This window comes from Lipotes vexillifer, unplaced genomic scaffold (assembly GCF_000442215.2).
Source record: "Lipotes vexillifer unplaced genomic scaffold, Lipotes_vexillifer_v1.1 scaffold1162, whole genome shotgun sequence".
NCBI lineage: Eukaryota > Metazoa > Chordata > Mammalia > Artiodactyla > Lipotidae > Lipotes > Lipotes vexillifer.
In genome coordinates, this window is record NW_006779033.1 from 2,340,265 (window position 1) to 2,359,096 (window position 18,832).

An 18,832-nucleotide genomic window follows, 5' to 3' on the forward strand; every position below is an offset into this window, starting at 1 on the left:
CTGGGCCCGTGAGCCATGGCCGCTGAGCCTGCGCGTCCGGAGCCTGTGCTCCACAACGGGAGAGGCCACAGCAGTGAGAGGCCCGTGTACCGCAAAAAAACCCCAGAAAACCAAAAAAAAAAAACAAAAAACCCCAGTGAGGTATCACTTCGCATCCAGAAGGATGGCTATACATGAAAAGACAAACAGTGACAAGTCTTGACAGGGATGTAGAGAAATTGCAACACATATATCTCTGGTGAGAATGTAAAGTGGAGCAGCCTCTTTTGAAAACCTTTTGGTGGTTCCTCAAAAGCTTAAACATAGTGACCATATGTTGCAGACATTCCACTCCTAGGTATGTACACAAAAGAAAGGAAAATATCTGTCCACACAAAATCTTATCTGTGAATATTCATAGCAGCATTGTTCATAATAGCCAATAAATGGGAATAACCCAAATACCCAACAAATCATGGATGGATAAATAATATATAGTACGTTCATAAAGTGAAATGATTCAACAATAAAACAAAGGCACTGAGACAACGTGGATGAATCTTGAAAACACAATGCTAAGTGAAAGAAGACATATATTGTACGATCCCATTTTCAGGAAATGGTCCAGACTAGACAAACCCAGAGATAGGAAGTGGATTAGTGGTTGCCTCGGGCTGGGGTAGGCACGTTGGGACAGAATGGGAGTGAGGGCTGAGGGGTACAGAGGTTCTGTTTGGGGGTGATGATAGTGCTCTAAAGTCTATTGTGGTGATGGTTGCACAACTCTGTGAATATCCTAAAAGCTACTGGGTTGTGCACTTCGAGTGGTAGGTGAATGATCTCAATAATGCTCTTAATGAACGCCTTTTCAGTGGGCGTCTATTTCACGCCAGCTGCCTGGCTCTGCAATGGATGTTTTCACATGAATTATATAATACACACAAACACCCCCAAAGGAGCGATGATCGTGCTAATTTTGAAGACGAGGAAACTGAGGCTCAGTGTGACCTGCCGAGTCATGAAGCTGGCGGGCGTGGGGAAGAGATCAGACCCTCTTCCGAAAGCAAACCCTTCAAATGGCCCTACGGCCGCTGGTCCCCAAATCCTATCTGCTGCTGGGTGCCTGGCCTCATGGGAACTTCCGAGAAGCTCAGGGCCACGCGTGAGCACATCTTTGCTTTAGGACGGTCCTTTCCATCACTGAGCTTGTCCTAGGTTTATATCTATTCTCCAGCCAGGTGGGGCCCCCTGGCATGGCCTGGAAGCCCGATTCCGCAGTCACCTGCTCTGTGGCCACGGGCAAGTCAGGAACCCCTGAGCCTCACTCAGCTCATCTGTGAAAACCAGCTGTTGACACTGCCCCTGGGTGGAAGCAGGGTCTGCTACACACACAGCCCGTGTTCCGCGCGTCCTGAGGTGTCGGTGGCAGAGTGCACGGCGACCCGGACCGGGGGGTTGAGGAAGGGTGATGCGGGGCTTGAGGGGGGATGGGAAGGGAAGCAGGTTTTGAGGCAGGAGGACAAGGCCCGCTGGGGGGGCAGGCGGGTGGGCATCCCTAGAGTGCCTCTCCCAGCTCCCGTGGTGGCGTGGCTTCTGCTCGGGCCGTGGGGGCGTCTGGAAAGCCCTTCACGGTGGAATCTTTCTCATCGTGGAGCGTCTGGTCCTCCTCGGTGCTGGGAAGCCTGATCCTGATTAGGCTTCTCCCGGGTGGTCCATCCTCCAGGGCTCGGGGCTCCTTTCGCGTAGGGGGTGGATGACACCGGCAGGCTTGTCTTTCCAGCCATGAGAAGCCACGGGGGGAAGGAATTTGCGATGTGGCTGTTCTCCCTATGCAGCCAGCATCCTAGGCCTCTCTGTTTACCGCTGAGGGCGATGACCCCCTAGAGGGCCTCGCGTCCCAGCTGAGCCCTGCTGCCGCTCTGTGACCCGCTCTGAGCAGACCACTGCCCACAGTGTCCCCCCTCCCTGCACCTGCTGCCTGGGGTCGCCAATGGCTGTGGTCGAGGAGCTGCTGTTTCATGCACATTAGTGAAAGTCCCTCCTGTGAAAACATTTAACAAGTGTCTGGGGCATGAGATGGGAAAAGAGAGGGGCTTTTGCAGCCCCAGAGACTTGGGCGTAATTCCAGCCATACCACTGAGCGTGGAGGTCATAGCCCTGTGTCCTCGGGCGAGTTGCTTGCCCACTCTGAGCCTTGTTTCCGATCAATACAAGTCTACCTGAAGAGTTATTGAGAAGATTAAAGAAAATGTTATGCAGCATCGGCTATGGTATTTAGCACATACAGGTGTTTGACAGTGGTAACTACTGCAAAGATAAAAACTGTTACCTACACAGATGTGACAACTTAGGAGTTACTCACTTTTCATCCTGTTGAGTGTAGGACTGGGGGTGCTTCCTGTCACCTGCATTGGCCAAGGTACTTATGATCCCACACTAGCCTCGGGGTTGCACCAGATCTTGGCACCAGACGAGGCCGGTGGAGCCACACTCCCTATTTTGTGCTGGAAATTGAGATCTTTACGTGGGCCCTATAACCTCAGAAGCGGTTTCTGTCTGGAAGCCCTTGAGACAGGCTCTTGTCCCCTAGTTCTAGAGGTTTAGAGCCAGGAAGACATTCAGGGACCGCCTGACCCCCTCCCTTAGCTTTGATGAGGAAAGGCCAGAAAAGTTCAGGACTTGCCAGCCAACAGGAAGCAGGGAGTTATGCGCCGGGCAGAGCTTTCTGAGCATATACTGTGTGCCTGGAACTGTTTGCACCACTCGACCTGAATCCCCTTATTTAATCTGCACAACAACCTGTTTCCTCTTCTCATGCTGAGGAGGATGAAGAGCACCCAGGCTGTGGTCTTTAAGGTCCGTGTTTACCACCTCCCGGCACGTCTACGGCCTCGTGGAGGGACTTGCTGGCCATCAGCGTCGACAGGCTCGGCCTGGGCTTTCCCGCGACTGCAGTGGTTGGACCGCGGGTCTTGAGAAGAAACTCTAAGAAGCACTAACCTGCATATTTTCTGACACCTTTGCTAGAACCATATTGTGATTGGCACTGGAACTGCCTAGGGAGGGAACAGAGCCAGAGTCCTGTTTACCGATCGGAGTTGACGTGAGCGTCACACAGCCTGACTCTCACCTCCATCCGTAAAGCAGGCCGAGGGGAATCCAGAGAGGACGCCGCGGCTGGAGTCGGCCTGAGGAGGCTCTGCCGGCTTCACACTCTCTAGCACGTCATCCCTTACTCAAGCCTGCACGGCAGGAATCAAAACACATCTTTATTCAGCTCCTGTTTTACAGGTTGTCTGCCTCAATAGCAAGTCATTTTTGGTGACGGTAGATCGTAAGCTCAGGATGGAAGCCAGGTACCTCAAAACATCGTCTGGCGGTGGACGGAGGCTTCCTCATCCTGGGGATGGGGGACGGTCTCCAGGGTCAATTACAAAATCCCGTCCAGGGCTTCCCTGGTGGCTCAGTGGTTAAGAATCCTCCTGCCGATGCAGGGGACACGGGTTCGAGCCCTGGTCCGGGAGGATCCCACATGCCGCAGAACAACTAAGCCCGTGTGCCACAACTACTGAAGCCTGTGTGCCTAGAGCCCGTGCTCCGCAACAAGAGAAGCCACCGCCATGAGAAGCCCGCGCACCACAACGAAGAGTATCCCCTGCTCGCTGCAGCCAGAGAAAGCCCATGCGCAGCAACGAAGACCCAATGCAGCCAAAAAAAAAAAAAAAAAAAAAAAAAACCCCCCCCACCTTTTACGACGGTGAGCGTGGCCCCGTGTGCAAGGTCAGTGCTGTAACAAATGACCTTCCTTTGATGTGATCTGTTTGGGGCGTCCTAACTCTGTCTCAATAGTCATATGGTGCTTCCACCTTCAGCTTTCAGGTTTTCCCCTGAAGGACCTTTATGCCTTAACAGCCTCAGGCAAGAGTCCTGGGCTGCGAATTGGGTGCTGGTCACAGCCCCTGTGGTTGGTTGTCTGGGTTTTTCCCATATATTTTCAGGCAGGACCCACGGCATTTCCATGGGCTGCCCAGTGCCTGTGCGGCACTCATCACTTCTTTACAATTGTGTAGGTGTTCGGACACTGGGTTTATTTCACAGCTTCCATCAGGCCACGTGCTCTATGGGGGTGAGGCCCACACCAATTCTGCTTGTCTCCATATGCCCAGGGTCTAAGATGCCACGGAGTCAGGAACAGATAAACTCCAGCACCTGAGTGAGCTCGACCTGTGAATAAACTAACCCCCGGCTCCAAGTCGCGGCCACACCCGCTGCGGTCTGTGCTCGGCACGGCCATCTCCACCCCTCGCTGTCAAGACGGACATCTCTTGGCGACACTGCGCGGTGATATTCGCTTATGGCATGAGCTACAGCTTACTTCCTTCAGCTGCAGCATTGAAAAGGGACTTTTTTCCTTATAATTGACTACTCCTTCAAAGCTGTTCTTCCAGCTATGTGGGCCCCAGGAGTCCTGGCCTGTGTTGTCATCGTGACTTCATTGTTTGTCCAAGGATGGTCTCAATTCCATCCTCCATCGATGTGCACTTATGCTGCAAGTAGACGTCTCATGGTAAAGATGAGTTCTAAATTATATGCATGAGACAATGGTGTTTTCCTGGTGGAAATGTATGATGAGGAGATTCACCCCCATCTTTTCTTTAGATACATCATTATTTCAATGTCCTCTTAATAAGTTCAGAGGTCTAAGACCCGTTCATATTATGGAGACTATTTCTTCAAATATGTTCTGATTATTAAAATTGCAAAAATATGTGGGCTTCCCTGGTGGCACAGCGGTTGAGAATCTGCCTGCCAATGCAGGGGACACGGGTTCGAGCCCTGGTCTGGGAAGATCCCGCATGCCTCAGAGCAACTAGGCCCGTGAGCCACAACTACTGAGCCTGCGCGTCCGGAGCCTGTGCTCCGCAACAAGAGAGGCCCCGATAGTGAGAGGCCCGCGCACCGCGATGAAGAGTGGCCTCCGCTCGCCGCAACTAGAGAAAGCCCTCGCACAGAGACGAAGACCCAACACAGCCAAAAAGAAAGAAAGAAAGAAAGAAAGAAAAAGAAAGAAAGAAAGAAGCTTTCATTAAAAAATAAGTAAATAAATGAAATTGCAAAAATATGTAGGCTCCCCGATTTCTTCTGTTCACGCTTCGTGTGGATGCAAAATTATATACCAAAGCTGGTATATAATTTAGAGGGCTTGGTGTTTAAAAAAATACTATGAGCCAATATTTAAAAAGTGGGAGATTTTACATAATAGTTTGGATTTGTGGCCCGTCCAGCACCGGCTGCCGCAGGGCAGGGCTCCCGCTGAGCCGCTCCGGCCCCTTCTTGTTCCTTCTGTGCCCGTTGTTGAAATCGCTGAAAGTGTGGGTTCTAGGTGATTTGTTTTCTTTTTTTCAAGCTTTAATTAATGTTTAAAACAATTTTGTAACGATGAGTGAAAACAGTAGCTTTTGAGGAGCTTAAGTTATGGGCTTAGGAATTCGTCCGCGCGCCCTCTCAGTCACATGGGATCCCAGAAGCAGTGAAACTTTTGGATCGGAAAAGTGAGGAGAAGAGAAAGGAGGTGACGAGTTGAAGCCGCGCGGCGTCCTGGCCGCTTTGTCAGCTGGCTGAGCTCCCCCGCGGCCCGGTGGCTCTGGCCTCGCAGAGGCAGCGATGCCCCGGGGGGCGGCGATGGCAGCAGCCCCGTGGCAAACATCTCCCTTTTCAACGGGGAGGGTGAGCCAGCGCTGAGTGGGATGACGATTGGTCAGTGGCTGCCATGGAGACGGGGTGCTCATGTCCGTGGTCAGCGGGGACTCGGGGGATCGTTTCATCAAGAGTCCGCGAGGTCGCTGTCATCCGAGGTCTTGGTGTGTTCAGACTCGGATGCTTGCTGCACCCGGAGCGCCTGCTGCCTGGGGGAGTGGGTGTCGGGGTTGGGGCAGCCCGTCCGCTCCTTCCTCGTGCCGCTGGTGCAGACCCTGCCCCTGGCATCTGTGTCCATGTGAAGCTTCACCCTCTTACTGCGTAAATCCTAGCTTCCCTCCCACAGCACCCTCCCTGCGGCCCACAGATCCTAGCGGGCCGAGGGGGACAGGCCGCAGCCGGGGTCCCCTCCTCTGGCTGGGCTCTCTGGGACCCACCTCCCCTGCAGTGGGCTCCACGGCTTCTGCTCTCTTTCTGGATGTTGAATCTGAGCTGTCTGGTAACCGTTCAGGCAGAAAAGATGCAGTCCACTTCTGCACACTAGGAAAGCAATTTTGTGGGCATGTGTGTGCTTTTACAGAACACTCACAGCTCTTTTCAGCAAGACCTCTAAGGTCTTATCGGCAAGTGCACGAGAATGAGAACGAAATAACCAGCTGGGAAGCTGGTGAAAACTTTAGTTTTGGTGCACACCGAAATGATAAAAATTCGTTCACACCTTTATGCTTATACGTGTGCAGGTTGGCCCTGCGACTGCCTGCTGGGGGTGAGGGTCGGGCAGGGCCGGGGGGGCTTAGTTGTCACTCTCTGTACCAGCGGACCCCCTGCCCGTCTGGGATATGAACGTGTCCATAAAGAACTGGAGTACAATTTAAAACATACGATAACGAGTCACAAAGCTAAAAATTAAAACAGAAGCATTCCAAGATAAGGAGAAAAAACAAAGAAAGAAAGGCTGGGGCCGCTTGCAGAGATGAATTTAACAGGAGAGAGGAAGTTGGGGGAGGGAGGGCGCTAGGGCCTGCGAGCTACAGACCAAGTGGGGCTGGCGGCCAGAGGGGGCAGCTCGGGAATCTTCCTGTGGCCGGAGCTAGATGTGTCCACCGCTCCTGTGATTCCAAGTTCATGGGTTAGAAGCAAAGCAGTGCTGGCGGGCTGCCCAGTGGAGGGGGACGCGTCCTGTCCTTACCAACCGCCCCCCGTCCGCCGAGCGCGTCGTCCCTGCAGCGTCCCTCGGCCCGGGCACCACTCAGCGCGGCGACTCCACACGTGTGAATGCGTCTTTCCCAGGCCCTCAGCTCTCGGGTGGGCTGGCGTGGGGAGGGTGCAACGTGGGCCAGATGAGCTGCACATCTTGGAAATCTCTCCTGAACGTCGCTTCGTAAAGAGGGCTTCTGCTAAGACTTCAACAGCGAGATTAAGCAACAGCAAGCCTCCGGCATGAACCTCGGTGCAGAGACTCTGCATGGGCCATGGGGGCGAAGCCAGGGGTTTGGAGATCAGCCACGGCCCGGGTGGCCCCTCCGCCTGGAGAAACGGGAAATGATGGGATGCCCCCCACCTGGAGAGGCACAGAGTGAAGAGCCTTTAACACGACAAAGGCAGAACATGGGAAAACCGTGCTGTGCCTTCCCCCTCCCGAGGCAGGCTGGGGGTGGTGACCCGAGTGTGTCTGCAGTCAGACCTCCTTTACCACCAGCCTTTGCCTCGATCACTATTTCACTACATCTCAGTCAATCAGCCTCAGATCCTGCTCTCTCACGTCCCTCTGTCTGTCTAGACAGACGGGGCTCGGACGGGGGCCTTCGTGTCAATCTCAGAGCCAGGAGGGGCGTGCCCTGGGCTGTAATCGGCCTGGTCGTGGGCTGGGACGTGGTGACGGTCACCGAGGCCTTAGAACCTGTGGCTTCCCGTGGCCCGTGGGGCACTCACGTGCCAAGGGGAAGGGGAGAACTGAATCAGTCTCCGTAGCCATTTACAGCTTCATGTGTTACAAAGCAGGAGAGATTATGTCTTAATTACACGCTTTTCGTTCTCAAAGGCTCTGTTCATCTGCAGTGGCCACTAGCATTTAAAATCTATGGAAAACATGTGTCTCACCACGGAGCTTAATACCGTGCGGGTGATTTTTCCAGGAGCCGAGGAGGTTTCTGTAATCGTGAACGATTGCTACGTTGGCTTAAAAAGAGTGACGAGCTGGGTCAGCTGCCTGCAAAGAGGTCGTGGGTGGCGTCTGGGCGGGCTGCAGTGTCCCTGGGTGCCAAGGGTGGGTGCAGGCAGAGGGCGCTGGGCAGGCTAGGCCAGAGGGCAGGGCTATCCCCCAGGCCCTGGCTCTTCCCCTCTCAGAGGAAATGCAGCAGACATTTAAATATTTCCAAACCAAACAAGACACCCTGAAGGATTCTCCTGTGGCCCCATCATCTGCCTCAGGCCGGATCTGAAAATATCAAACAACGCAGTGACAGAGGCGGCCTTCGGAAGAGGGCGGCAGGAAGGCGGGACAACAAAGCCGCCGCTGCCCCGTGCTGGGCTTCTGCCGGAGGGTCAGGGGCTGCTGTTAAAAACTGCAAGAACCGGGTGGTCTTCAAGGCACGGCTCCACGAGGGTCCCGGTCTCCCACCCTCCCTCAGGGCCCAGGTAGCCAGCCCTGCGGCCTGGAGGGCATCGTTTGCACCTTGAGCTCTTTCCCACCAGGACCGGCTTGCTTTCAGGCTCTCAGTGCCTGAGAGAGCATCCCTGTACCCTCATCTGTTCTGAAAAGCCTGTCCTGCCCCCAACAGTTAAATCAGATTTGACTTTTTCATCTGTGCTCTGCTGGTAACGGGAACAAAGTCCCAGAACGAACCTTCCACGTTCCCCTGCCATTACCTCTCCTTCCCTTGGAAACTCTGAAAAGCCTCATCTAATGCCAGCACTGAATTTGGGGAAGAAAAATGAAAGTTGTAACTTTGACCTCGTTCTGCATGTGATTGTTAATAGAATTGCGGTTTCTTTCTCGCTTTTGTGATCTTGTTTTCCAAATTAAAGCCCTCAGTGACTCAGCCTCCGCTCTGGTCCTGGAAGGGCGGCAGGGAGGCTGGCGGAGCTGCCGCTGGGCTTCGGTGCAGGACCGGCAGGAGGGCTCGTTCCCGGGGGGCATCGGCTGGGCCCCTCCCAGGGGTCCCTCCCAGGGCGGGTCTTGTCCCTGGGCCTGTGGGGACATTGCAGCTCTCAGAGGAGACGTGGGCAGCGGAGTCTGAGTCCCTGTGGGTCTGGGCGAGACCCCGCACGTGGCGGCCAGCCCTCCTCTCCCGGCAGCAGCCTTCAGAGGGGCCGCGGCTCCCACCGCCCCTCCCACCAGGCCTGCGCGTCCTGCCGAGGCCCTGGCTCTGGGTGAGAAGCTGGCTTGCGGGTGGCTCAGAACCCGCTCAGCTCAGATCCCAGACAGCCGTCACGCCGACAGTGGGACATCCGGGGCTGACGTGTGCAGGTTCTCACGGGAGCTTGGGCCGGGTGCGGGGAGCCCTGGAGGCCCTCCCGGGGTCCATTCCTTCCTGTGTGATGAGAATGGGGTGTCTGCATGGTCTGGGCTGTGCCCTGGAGGTTCCTGAACACATGCCCTGACGCACCACGGGCACCTCGTGGATTGCCAGATGCCCTGGCACGCTGGGCCTGTCTGCCCTCCATTGAGACCCCTCCCCTGTGGCTGCCCCCCTCCCGCATTCTTTGCCGACCCCCCCAGGTCAGATGTGTGGAGCAGGGTGGATCCAGGCTGGGAGTTCAGCCCTCCCAGTTACTGGTATAATGGTGAGCAAATTGGTCATCTAGGAAACGGGTTTAGTAACTTGAACCTCAAGGACTATGTTGAGGACCACGGATCATGCGTCGGGGGCCCGCCAGCTGCTCTTCCTAACACTCCATCTTCATGACACTGTGCTCATGACACTGGCTCTTCCCCAGTTCAGAAAGGGACAGAGCCTTTTCCCCAGCCTTTCTCTTTTGGGAGGTGTGATCCTGGATGCGGGGCCTGCGTCTGATGCAGCTTCAGGGCTAGCATGCCCCCAGGGAATGGTGGGGTCATATCTGGGAGGCTCTGCCCAAAGAATGCAGGCAGGCTCCAGAAGGGGAAAGAGCCTTTTCCCCAGCCTTTCTCTTTTGGGAGGTGTGATCCTGGATGCGGGGCCTGCGTCTGATGCAGCTTCAGGGCTAGCATGCCCCCAGGGAATGGTGGGGTCATATCTGGGAGGCTCTGCCCAAAGAATGCAGGCAGGCTGGTGGGTGGGGGGGACTCTGCTCCCCAAAGGAAACAAAACCTAGCTTCTGGCCACTCAGGGGGTAGATGGAGGGGAAGGCCACGCTTGGATGGCCCAGCTCCCCTCAGCATCTTTCGGAGAGCTGGCTCAGCCTGGAGCTGCCTGGACAGTGGAGGTGGTGGGAACCGTAAGAAATCAAGTGTGTTTCTGTTCAGCTGTGAGCTTGGTTTACAGCTGTTACAGGATGAATTGTGTCCCCAAAGTCACGTTGGAGTCCTAATCCCCTGGTGGCCTTATTGGGAGATGGAGTCTCTACAGAGGTAATCAATTCACAGTAAGGTCACTAGGTGGGCCGTGATCCAATGTGACTGGGGTCCTTATAGCGTGAGGACATCGGGACACAGAGACAGACATGCACAGAGGGAAGATGACATGAAGACACAGGGAGAAGGCGGCGTCTACAAGCCAAGGGGAGGCTTCAGAGGAACCAGCCCCTCGAAACGTCTTGGTTTTGGACTTCTGGCCCAGGACTGTGAGAAAACAAATTCCTGTTGTTTAAACCACCCGATTCGTGGCACTTTGTTACGGCAGCCCCAGCAAACTAAGACAATAGCCTTACAACCCGCCCTGCGCAGCCACTGGACACAGCCGTCCTTCTGTCCCTGCTCAGGACCATCCCCACGGCGAAGGCTGGGCCTTCTACACCTGTACCAGACCCTGCTTCTCTGCACCGTGTGCCAGGACCTAGCTGCTCTGTAGCCCCTGTAATCATCAACAGTGGAGACGGGTACCAGGACCCTGTTGCCCAGGTTAGGCAACGGAGGCCCAGACAATGTAAGCGATGCCACAGCAGCAGGGCTAGGGTCCAGTGAGCTCTGCCCGTCTGTCTCTGTGCAGGGAGTCAGGCTGCTGCTCGGCGGAGGGACTCACGGACGCCAGTGGGAGAGGCCGTCTGAAGACCTCTGGGGATATTTTCCTTAGTGTGTGAACTTTCTCCAGGAGCGAGTTCCAGGGCAGGCAAAGGAACAGGGTTTCGCCCCACTGTCGGGACGGGACTGTCTGCGGGCTTTTGTTTGTCTGCAGGCCAGCTGCCTCTACCAGCGAACCCCCGAGGCTGGGGTAGCATCTTTAGCTGGTGTCAGAAGTTCACTGGTTGACTCATACCTAAACGGAGGTCCCCCTGCCCGCCACCTGCCTGCTTCCTCTCGGGGCTTGGGGCCTGTTGTGAAGAATGTTCATCCAAAAGAAAGAGGTCTTCCCCCCTGCCCAGACCTGTTCTCATCGTCACAGGGGACGCCAAGTGCTCACAGGAGGATGGTGCAAAGCCCACGTGGACCTCGCCCCTTCGAGGGGTGGCCGGGGCCCCTCCAAGTGCCATTCGTGTCTTAAACAACTTTGCCCTGCGCCGTGGTTCCAGCCTGTGGACTTGCCTTTGGCAGGGGGCTCAGCTTAGCCTGTGAAAACAAAAGCAACAATTGAAAAGAGGCTGTTTTTATGCTTCTAGAATTAGAGGAGGGGGAAATTCCTGCCTTAGAAAAGGAAACCTCAGAAGGTGGTTATTGAACTGTTGTGGTGAATTTGGAGATTTGGAAAGATGGCAGGTGTAATCAAATGTCAGCATTTCAGTACTTGGGGTTGGGACCCCAACTGAACAGAAGACTGTGTAGGCGTCTATATGTCTCCATGTGTGTCTATGGGTGCGTCTGTCTAAGTGTGACCATGTGCGTCTGTACGTCTACATGTATATGTGTGTGTGCCCGTCTGCCCATGTGTGCTCTTTAAGCATTGGCGCTGATGCTCCTGGCCTGGGCACCAGGCAGCCTTTGTTTGGCTCTCCCAGTCAGTGGCGGGATCCCCTACTTGGCCCCTATTGCTGGTGCACAGGGGCTGGGGACCCTGCGTCCTTACTGATGCTGTGGGTCGGCACAGCCTGGTTGGGCCAGCCCAGGCAGCCCAGGGGAGGGGGAGGGCCTCAGTCTCTCCTGGCTGGTCCTTCCCCTTGTCGCCCCCTACCCATCCTCCCCTCCTCTGTGCCTCTCCCACCCCAACTCAGGAAGAACTGCAGTAACTGATTACTGTGAAGTTACACCTGGCGGCCGCGGGGCAGTGTCCCCTTTCCCTGCGGGGAGCAGGGGCCAGAGTCGCCCTGTCCGCCCGTAGGAGATGCTGCGTGACCACGCGGGGGGCTGGGCACAGATCTGCCGAAGCTGCTCAGGTGGCAGGCGGTGTGCCAGGGTGGGGGACCCTTGCTTTACAGACAGGGCACTGGTGTGGACCCCAGCTAAACACAGCTGGGCAGCCTTTTCTCTTCTGCAAGCCCGTGACGATAAGGCCTTCCTTAAAGGATTTCTGTGAAACATAAACAAGATAGCGTTCATTAGCGGTTGTCAATCCCGCCTGAACAGCCGAGGCAGCTGGGGGCCTTCTGGGCACCGCCGAGGCCAGGCCCCCCGGGGAGCCAACTTTGCTGGCCGGGGGTGACTTGGGTGGGTTTTAAAGCTCCCCAGGTCCCCCTGCCAGGCTCTGGGGCTGTGACCCACCGCTGTGTGTACAAATCAGTGAGTAACAGCCACTGACCTGCTCCTTCTGGACCAAAGACCAGCCTGGTCACCTGGAATTTCAACCCAGTAAAGTGATTCTTTCCTGATGGAGGTTCTTTTCCTTCTTGAAGAATAGCCGTTAGCAGGGGTCGTCCTGTGGTTCAGCCACTCACCCCACACGACTTACTGCTGCTTCTGCCTGTTCATTGCTGGTGTGGACAGAGTGAGGGAACCCCTGACAGGGGTCACGCAGGGGCGAGGAGCCGCCAGTGAGGGGACACCGCCTGGTGGGCAAAGTGCCAGTGATGCAGCCGAGGGCTGCCTTCGGGGATCGAAGATGAAATGGAAAACAGAGGCCCCCTAGACTCACCAAAATGGGAGCAGCTTGTGATTCCAAGGAGTTCCGCCCGTTCTGGGTTGCGCAGTGCCGTCGGGGGACAGAGTCCCCGCCTGGCCGTAGCCAAGGCCGCCCTCCATGTCTCTTTGCCTGTGAGACAGCAGCTCCTGGGCTGGGGGGTGGCAGGGGGCCCTTGCGGCGGGAATGCCTGGAGGGCGTCAGCCTCCCTGCTGCCCCCGGGCCCCTTTTTCTCTCCCACACACTCGGGCGGAGAGGACTGGCGGTCCAGCCCTGGGGCCCTCGCGTCCCCCGGGGACCCAAGAGACAATTGCTGTGGACCCAGGGCGCTCTGAGCTCCAAAAGAACTGCCAGCACTTTCATTTTTTCCCAACTGAGCTTGACGTCCGTGAGCTGTGGCCTTCCCTGGCTCAGCGTCTGCAACTGGGGTGTTTGTCCTTTTGCTCAGATAGGGTTTCACGGAGACAGGTTTGGTAAAATGTATTTCCGTTCTGATCAAATATATTAAAATATATTTCCATGCTAAATAAGCTGGTGCCTGTTTTGAATTAATCACCATGATGCACAGTAATTAGGTAGATAGGAATCTACAAAGGGGTTTTTCTTTTGGAAAGGAGGCGCTAATTCCATCTAATACCTGAAGATTTCCCCCAGAAATCGGACTTCCATTTTCTAAAACATAAGTCAAGATGATTCTCCCCAAATGCTCTGGACGCTGCTGCAGCAGTTCAGAAAACTTGAGCACGCACAGCTAGAGAATTCACTTACTTCCCCAGAATCCAGGCAGAAGCCAAGGAAAACATAAGTACGTGGGCTTCACAACCAATGCCTTGGCCCTGGAGGCCTGGGGAGATGGCGGTGGCCTCACAGGATGGCAGCCCAGCTTCAAAGGCTTCTCTGCTCACCTCGGGACAGGAACTCCTGAGATATTTTCAGACACTCCTCTGCAGATCTCTCCTCTCTCTCTTTCCGTCTCTCCCTCTCCCCGCCTCCCCGCCCCCCCGCCCCGGGTCCTGCCTGACCCATCTGTATCTGGGGGTCACTGAGGTCGCAGCCCCCCTCTGCTCTCTCTCTGTTCCACCCTCTAAAGATTTTATCACCAATAAAGGAATTCCTTTTCCCGCCTGCTCCAATCACCACCTCCCTCCATCTGGAGAACTGTGACATCACTGCTGTGTACACACCCAGACTCACAGTACCGAGGTGGATAGACTTTAGTGATTCCACCTGACTTTTCTTTGCAAAGTTTACTAGAATAAAACAAGACATATCATTGTTTTGAATAAAAATGGGGAGTTTCTACTTCTTGGTGCAGGGCTCAAAATTAGGCCTTATGTTTCCCAGGGGTCAGTAATCCATCACAGAGTAATCCATCATAGTTTTTCTGTGGACAAACTATTTTTGAAAAACCTTTTCAGATCTTTGCTTAACTAATGAATGCACAAGCCTTAACACCCGCCCATCTGAACCTGTAAAATATCCATAATTCAAACTGCGCTCCTGGACCTGTGGTTTTCAAAGTGTGGTTCCTGGACCAACGCTGTCAGCATCAACTGGGAGCTTACTGGGAATGCAGACTCTGGAGCCCTGCCCCAGATGCACTTATGAGAAACGGGGTGGGGGGGTGGGGGGGTGGAGGGATGGACCCAGCAGCCTGTGCTCCACTGGCCCTCCAAGCGACTCCGATACACTGGGGCCACCGCACCTGTGTCTGCCACTCCAGGTGCAAAGGTCTTGTATGTGACGTTGGGGAGCACGTGTGAAAGGAACCAGAATCAGGGACCATGGCTTGGACCCCTGCAGCCAGGACCTAGTGCAGGGACACCTCTTATTGGGCTTCACTTTAGTGGGCTTCCCAGATAGTGAGCATTTTTTACGAAGTGAAGATTTGTGGCGACCCTGCATAGAGCCATGCAAAAGGTATCATTTTTTTCCAACTGCGTTTGCTCACTCTGTGTCTCTGTGTCACATTTTGGTAATTCTTGCAATATTTCAAACTTTTTTATTATTATATTTATTATGGTGATCTGTGATGAGTGATCTTTGATATTAGTACTGTGACTCGCTGAAGGCTCAGACGAAGTTTAGCATTTTTTAGCAGTAAAGCATTTTAAAATTAAGGTCTGCACATTGTATTTTAGACATAATGCTATTGCACACTTACTGGACTCCAGCACAGTGTATCCATAACTTTTATATGCCTGGGGAAACCAAAAATTTGTGTGACCCACTTTATTGCAGTATTTATTGTGGTGGTCTCAAGCCAAGCCCACAGTATCTCCGAGGTCCGCCTGTGCGGATCTGTAAAGCGGACCGGCGTCCCCACGTCGGAGGAGTAGGAAAAAGCGCCACAAAACAGGTCATTTTGCGAAAGTTCCTGCATAGGATAAAGGACCCTGCATCTCCATGCGCGGGGCCTCCTCGCACCACTAGGGGGCGCGCTGGGCTCGCCGAGGCCCGGCGGCCACAGCCTTCCCTCCCAGGTCCTGTCATTCTCCGTATAAACAAGTTACGTGCAAGTGTTTAGGATATAAATTACGACCATGCCGGCTGCCTCGGAAGGAATGTAAACACAGCACTGTGGTCAGAGCAAACTCTGAGACTGACTTCATAATTTATAGCAGCCCCCAAGTAGCCCCGAATAAAAGAAAAAAAATCCCTATTTAAATGCAAATGTGATAATGGGACACAACAAACGTTTAAATCCCTGCTTAATTTTGGAAAATATAGAAAGGAAGCCTAAAGATTAGGCAGATGGTTAGGACTTTTCAAAACAAGATGTTTTACTGAGACCGTCTTTGGACTGACACTCACTCGGAATACAAAATCCCTGTGTGGGAGACGCCCACCCAGCGGTATCCGTTCCTGGTGACTGAGAGACAGTGCTTGCAGGGAATGAGACTTGAAGGCAAGTTCTGAAAAGCAAAAGCAAGACCTGGAGAACCTCTCTGCTCGCTCTCGGGTCCACAGTTTCCAGCGCTGCCCGTGAGTCTGCGGGGCTGGTCAGCCAGGTGGGGCTGATGCCCATCGGCCTGTTTCCTTTCTTTTTTGTCCAGAGCTTCAGCAGCTCTGCCTGTAGCAGCTGTGATTGGGAAGCCTCAGGAAACCAAGCGAGAAAGGAAAGGGCTCGGAGGGAATCCCGAGGGAAAGCATCACTCCCTTGCGAGGGAGAGGAGGCAGCAGAGTGACTGACAGGGAGACAAGTGGGGGCCGCGGCCGCTGTGCCTGAACCGGAGGGCGGCAGACATCTTGTCCTGCTTCTGTCCTTGATGCTCGGGGACTGCCCACACCCTCCACGGGCTTCCCCCTCTAGACGAGGGGATCTGACGGCCACCCAAGGAGCCGGGCACTGGGCACTGGGCAACTACCCCTTGCTCGGAGCCCGGCCGGGCCGAGGGCAGCCCCGGGTGATGTTCTGCCCCATCACTGCACCCTGTGCTGGTGGCGAAGGGAAATAGAGCAAAGGGCAGAAGTCGCCGTGCGCACAAGAAAGGCAATAAAGGGGGCAGGAAACTTGCTTTCCTCAAGCCTTTATCTTGCCTGGTTTGCTTTTAAGCTCCTTTCACCTTCTGTTTTTTGTTTAGCCAGAAAGAGCGAGGGTGAAGGAAAGAAATAATAGAAAATGTTTCTTCTTTTCTCTCCTGAGAAGACCCACAATCAGAGCCCCGCCTGTGCTGCTCAAGGCGCAGACCCCACACCACGTCAATTACATGACTTAGAAAAAAAAGCCCGCCCAGTATAGAGTTGCACTGCCCGCTGGTGAGGAGACCTGGCGATCGGATGCCCGTGGAGGAAAGAGATCCCCCAGCAACTATTTGTTATATACATTTTATTGAAAAAATTTTACATCAAAATAGTTTGGCAAACTGTAAAAGTATACGTAAGTGCAAATATATCCTCCTTTTAAAATACAAGCAAAGTGTGAGTATACACAAAGGTCATAAACATATCTTTAAACTATGATGGTAGAAAACAACCTTGTAAAAAACGTTGTATTGTCACAATACTGAAGACCACTTTCTTAAACTAGACAAATTGTTGCTAAATACTTCCTTGATAATGTTCTTTGGCACCTGTATCCAAAGGTAGTGTTTGGTAAAACACAGCTCTCCCACTGAGCCAGGCAACAAGATGAGGCTTTCTTGAAATCTTGTGCTCGGCACTGCCTTTTAGAAAAGCACACACATTTTCCATAGACAAAGAAACACACGCACACAGCCCCTCTGCGTGTTTCAGACCCTGATTACTGAAGGCAAGGGAACCCCCCAGAGTTCCCATGCTTGTGTTTTCCGCGTGGTGAGTTCTCACCATCTCGGCCAAGGAGCGAAGTTCTCCCTTCTCTGGGAGCCTGCACGAATTCGGGGCATTACCTTGGGGCTGTCCTTGTGCCAACGGCAGACAAACATCAGTGCAGGATGCCTGCCTGGCCTGGGGACTCTGGGTAAGTGACTGATGTGCTACTTGCAGCCACGCTGCTCTGGGAGTCCACCTCAGCCTCGCCCCAGGGGCGACAGGGCCTGGCCCGGCCCCTCCCTCCGCTCACATGACACAGGGCTTAATGTCCTGGCAGACGCTCTGGTGGTGGTGGTGATGGTAGTAGGGGCCGCCGGCCGAGGGGTGGAAGGGGGAGATGCTGTTGAAGTTGAGCACGAAGTCTTTCCTGTCGCACACCGGCGTGGAGTGGTGCTGGTATCGGGGCAGCCCCACTGCAAGGAGGGAGAAAAGAAAACTTTTCAGAAACGTTTCTTCCGCTGAGGACAGGGCACATAATGTTTGAAAACTTAATTCAACTTTTGACTCCAACGGGGTTGGCCTGTCTTTTTGTCTATTGCGGTAAAGCTGGGAGAGGAAACCCAGCCCCAGAAGCTTCTGAGTTTCAAACTGAAGGCCACAGGACAACTCTGGAATCCCGGTATGGGGTCTCCTTTGGTTTACACGGGGCCGCAGAGCACAGTCCCCGCGAGGCCAGGCTCTCTGTGCCCGGGGGTCTGTTACTCCCGGAGGCTGCGCGGGGCTCCAACAGCCCCTGGCCCCAGGCCCTGCGCCCGGTCCCTGCCCGCAGGGCTCCCGCCGGTGCTGCCGAGGCCCAGCCCCTGCCCCCGAAACACCACGGTCTCCCTCGCTTGTGGTTTCGAGCCCCCCTGCCTCAGCTCCCAACCAACTAGCCGGCTCCGAGGAGCAGGCCCTGCGCGCCAGGGGGGTGACAGAAAACAGTCCCACGGCCAGAGAAGGGCCGAGAACAAACGCGCGCATCTCTGTGGGTCGCGCCTGGAGGGAAGCGGGACCCCCGGAGCAGGACCTGCCCTTGGGTGAGAGCTCTGCTGCGGCCCCTTTGCCGCGGGGGAGCCTTTGGGAGAGCCGGGCCGGCCCGCAGCCTCTCCCCGGGCCTGAGCCAGGCCTCCGGGAGCCGACTTTTGCTTTTGCTTTCTCGGCGCCTCCGGCCCGGGGGTGCAGTTGGCTGGGCTTCCGGCTCGCTGGGCCCCGCGCTTCTCCCGGCCCGGGCCTCTCTCGGGGCTGGGCTGGGCCCTTTTCCCCGAGGCCTTTCTAGTCTCGCGTGCGCGGCGGGGACCGCCCGCCCACGCGGGTGCAGGGCCGGGTTGTTCTGCGCGCGTGAATACCCTACCCGGCGGCCCGCGGCGCCTCGTCCGCCCGCGTCCAGCGCTCGCTGAGCCACCGGGCGGCCCCGCGATCAGCGCCCGGCAACACCGACTGTGGCCAAACGCGCGCCCCGACGTGAGCCGTCGCTGCCGCGCAGGTGCGCTTGCCCCCGCGTTAAAGCACCTCGCGGTGGCGCTTCCCTCATCTCTAGCCGGCGGGCCCGGCGCTTTGATGGGACCGAAGGACCTTGAAACGTTCTCAGGAGGCAGAGAGGCCGAGGGGCCTCCCCGAGCAAGCAGGCCTGGGCCGCCCGGGCGTCGTGCTGGGAGCGCGCGCTCGGGGCACCTCCTCGGCCTCCCGGCTCCTCGAGGGGCCCTGGGCTCTCGGTCGGCAGCGGCCCGGCCTGGGAGACGCCAGCTAGCCCCGCGGGG

The 18,832-nt window shown here is 55.3% G+C and overlaps 1 protein-coding gene across 1 annotated transcript in view; it reads right to left on the reverse strand.

Annotated features, from left to right (window-relative positions):
• Nucleotides 1–17,342: 17,342 nt before the first annotated feature.
• Nucleotides 17,343–18,832, reverse strand: part of FOXF2 (forkhead box F2) — a 4,357-nt gene continuing 2,867 nt past the window's right edge. Inside the window, exon 3 of the mRNA XM_007452111.1 lies at nucleotides 17,343–17,509. Within this exon, the coding sequence (XP_007452173.1) occupies nucleotides 17,343–17,509 (167 nt within the window). The remainder of the gene's footprint in view (nucleotides 17,510–18,832) is intronic.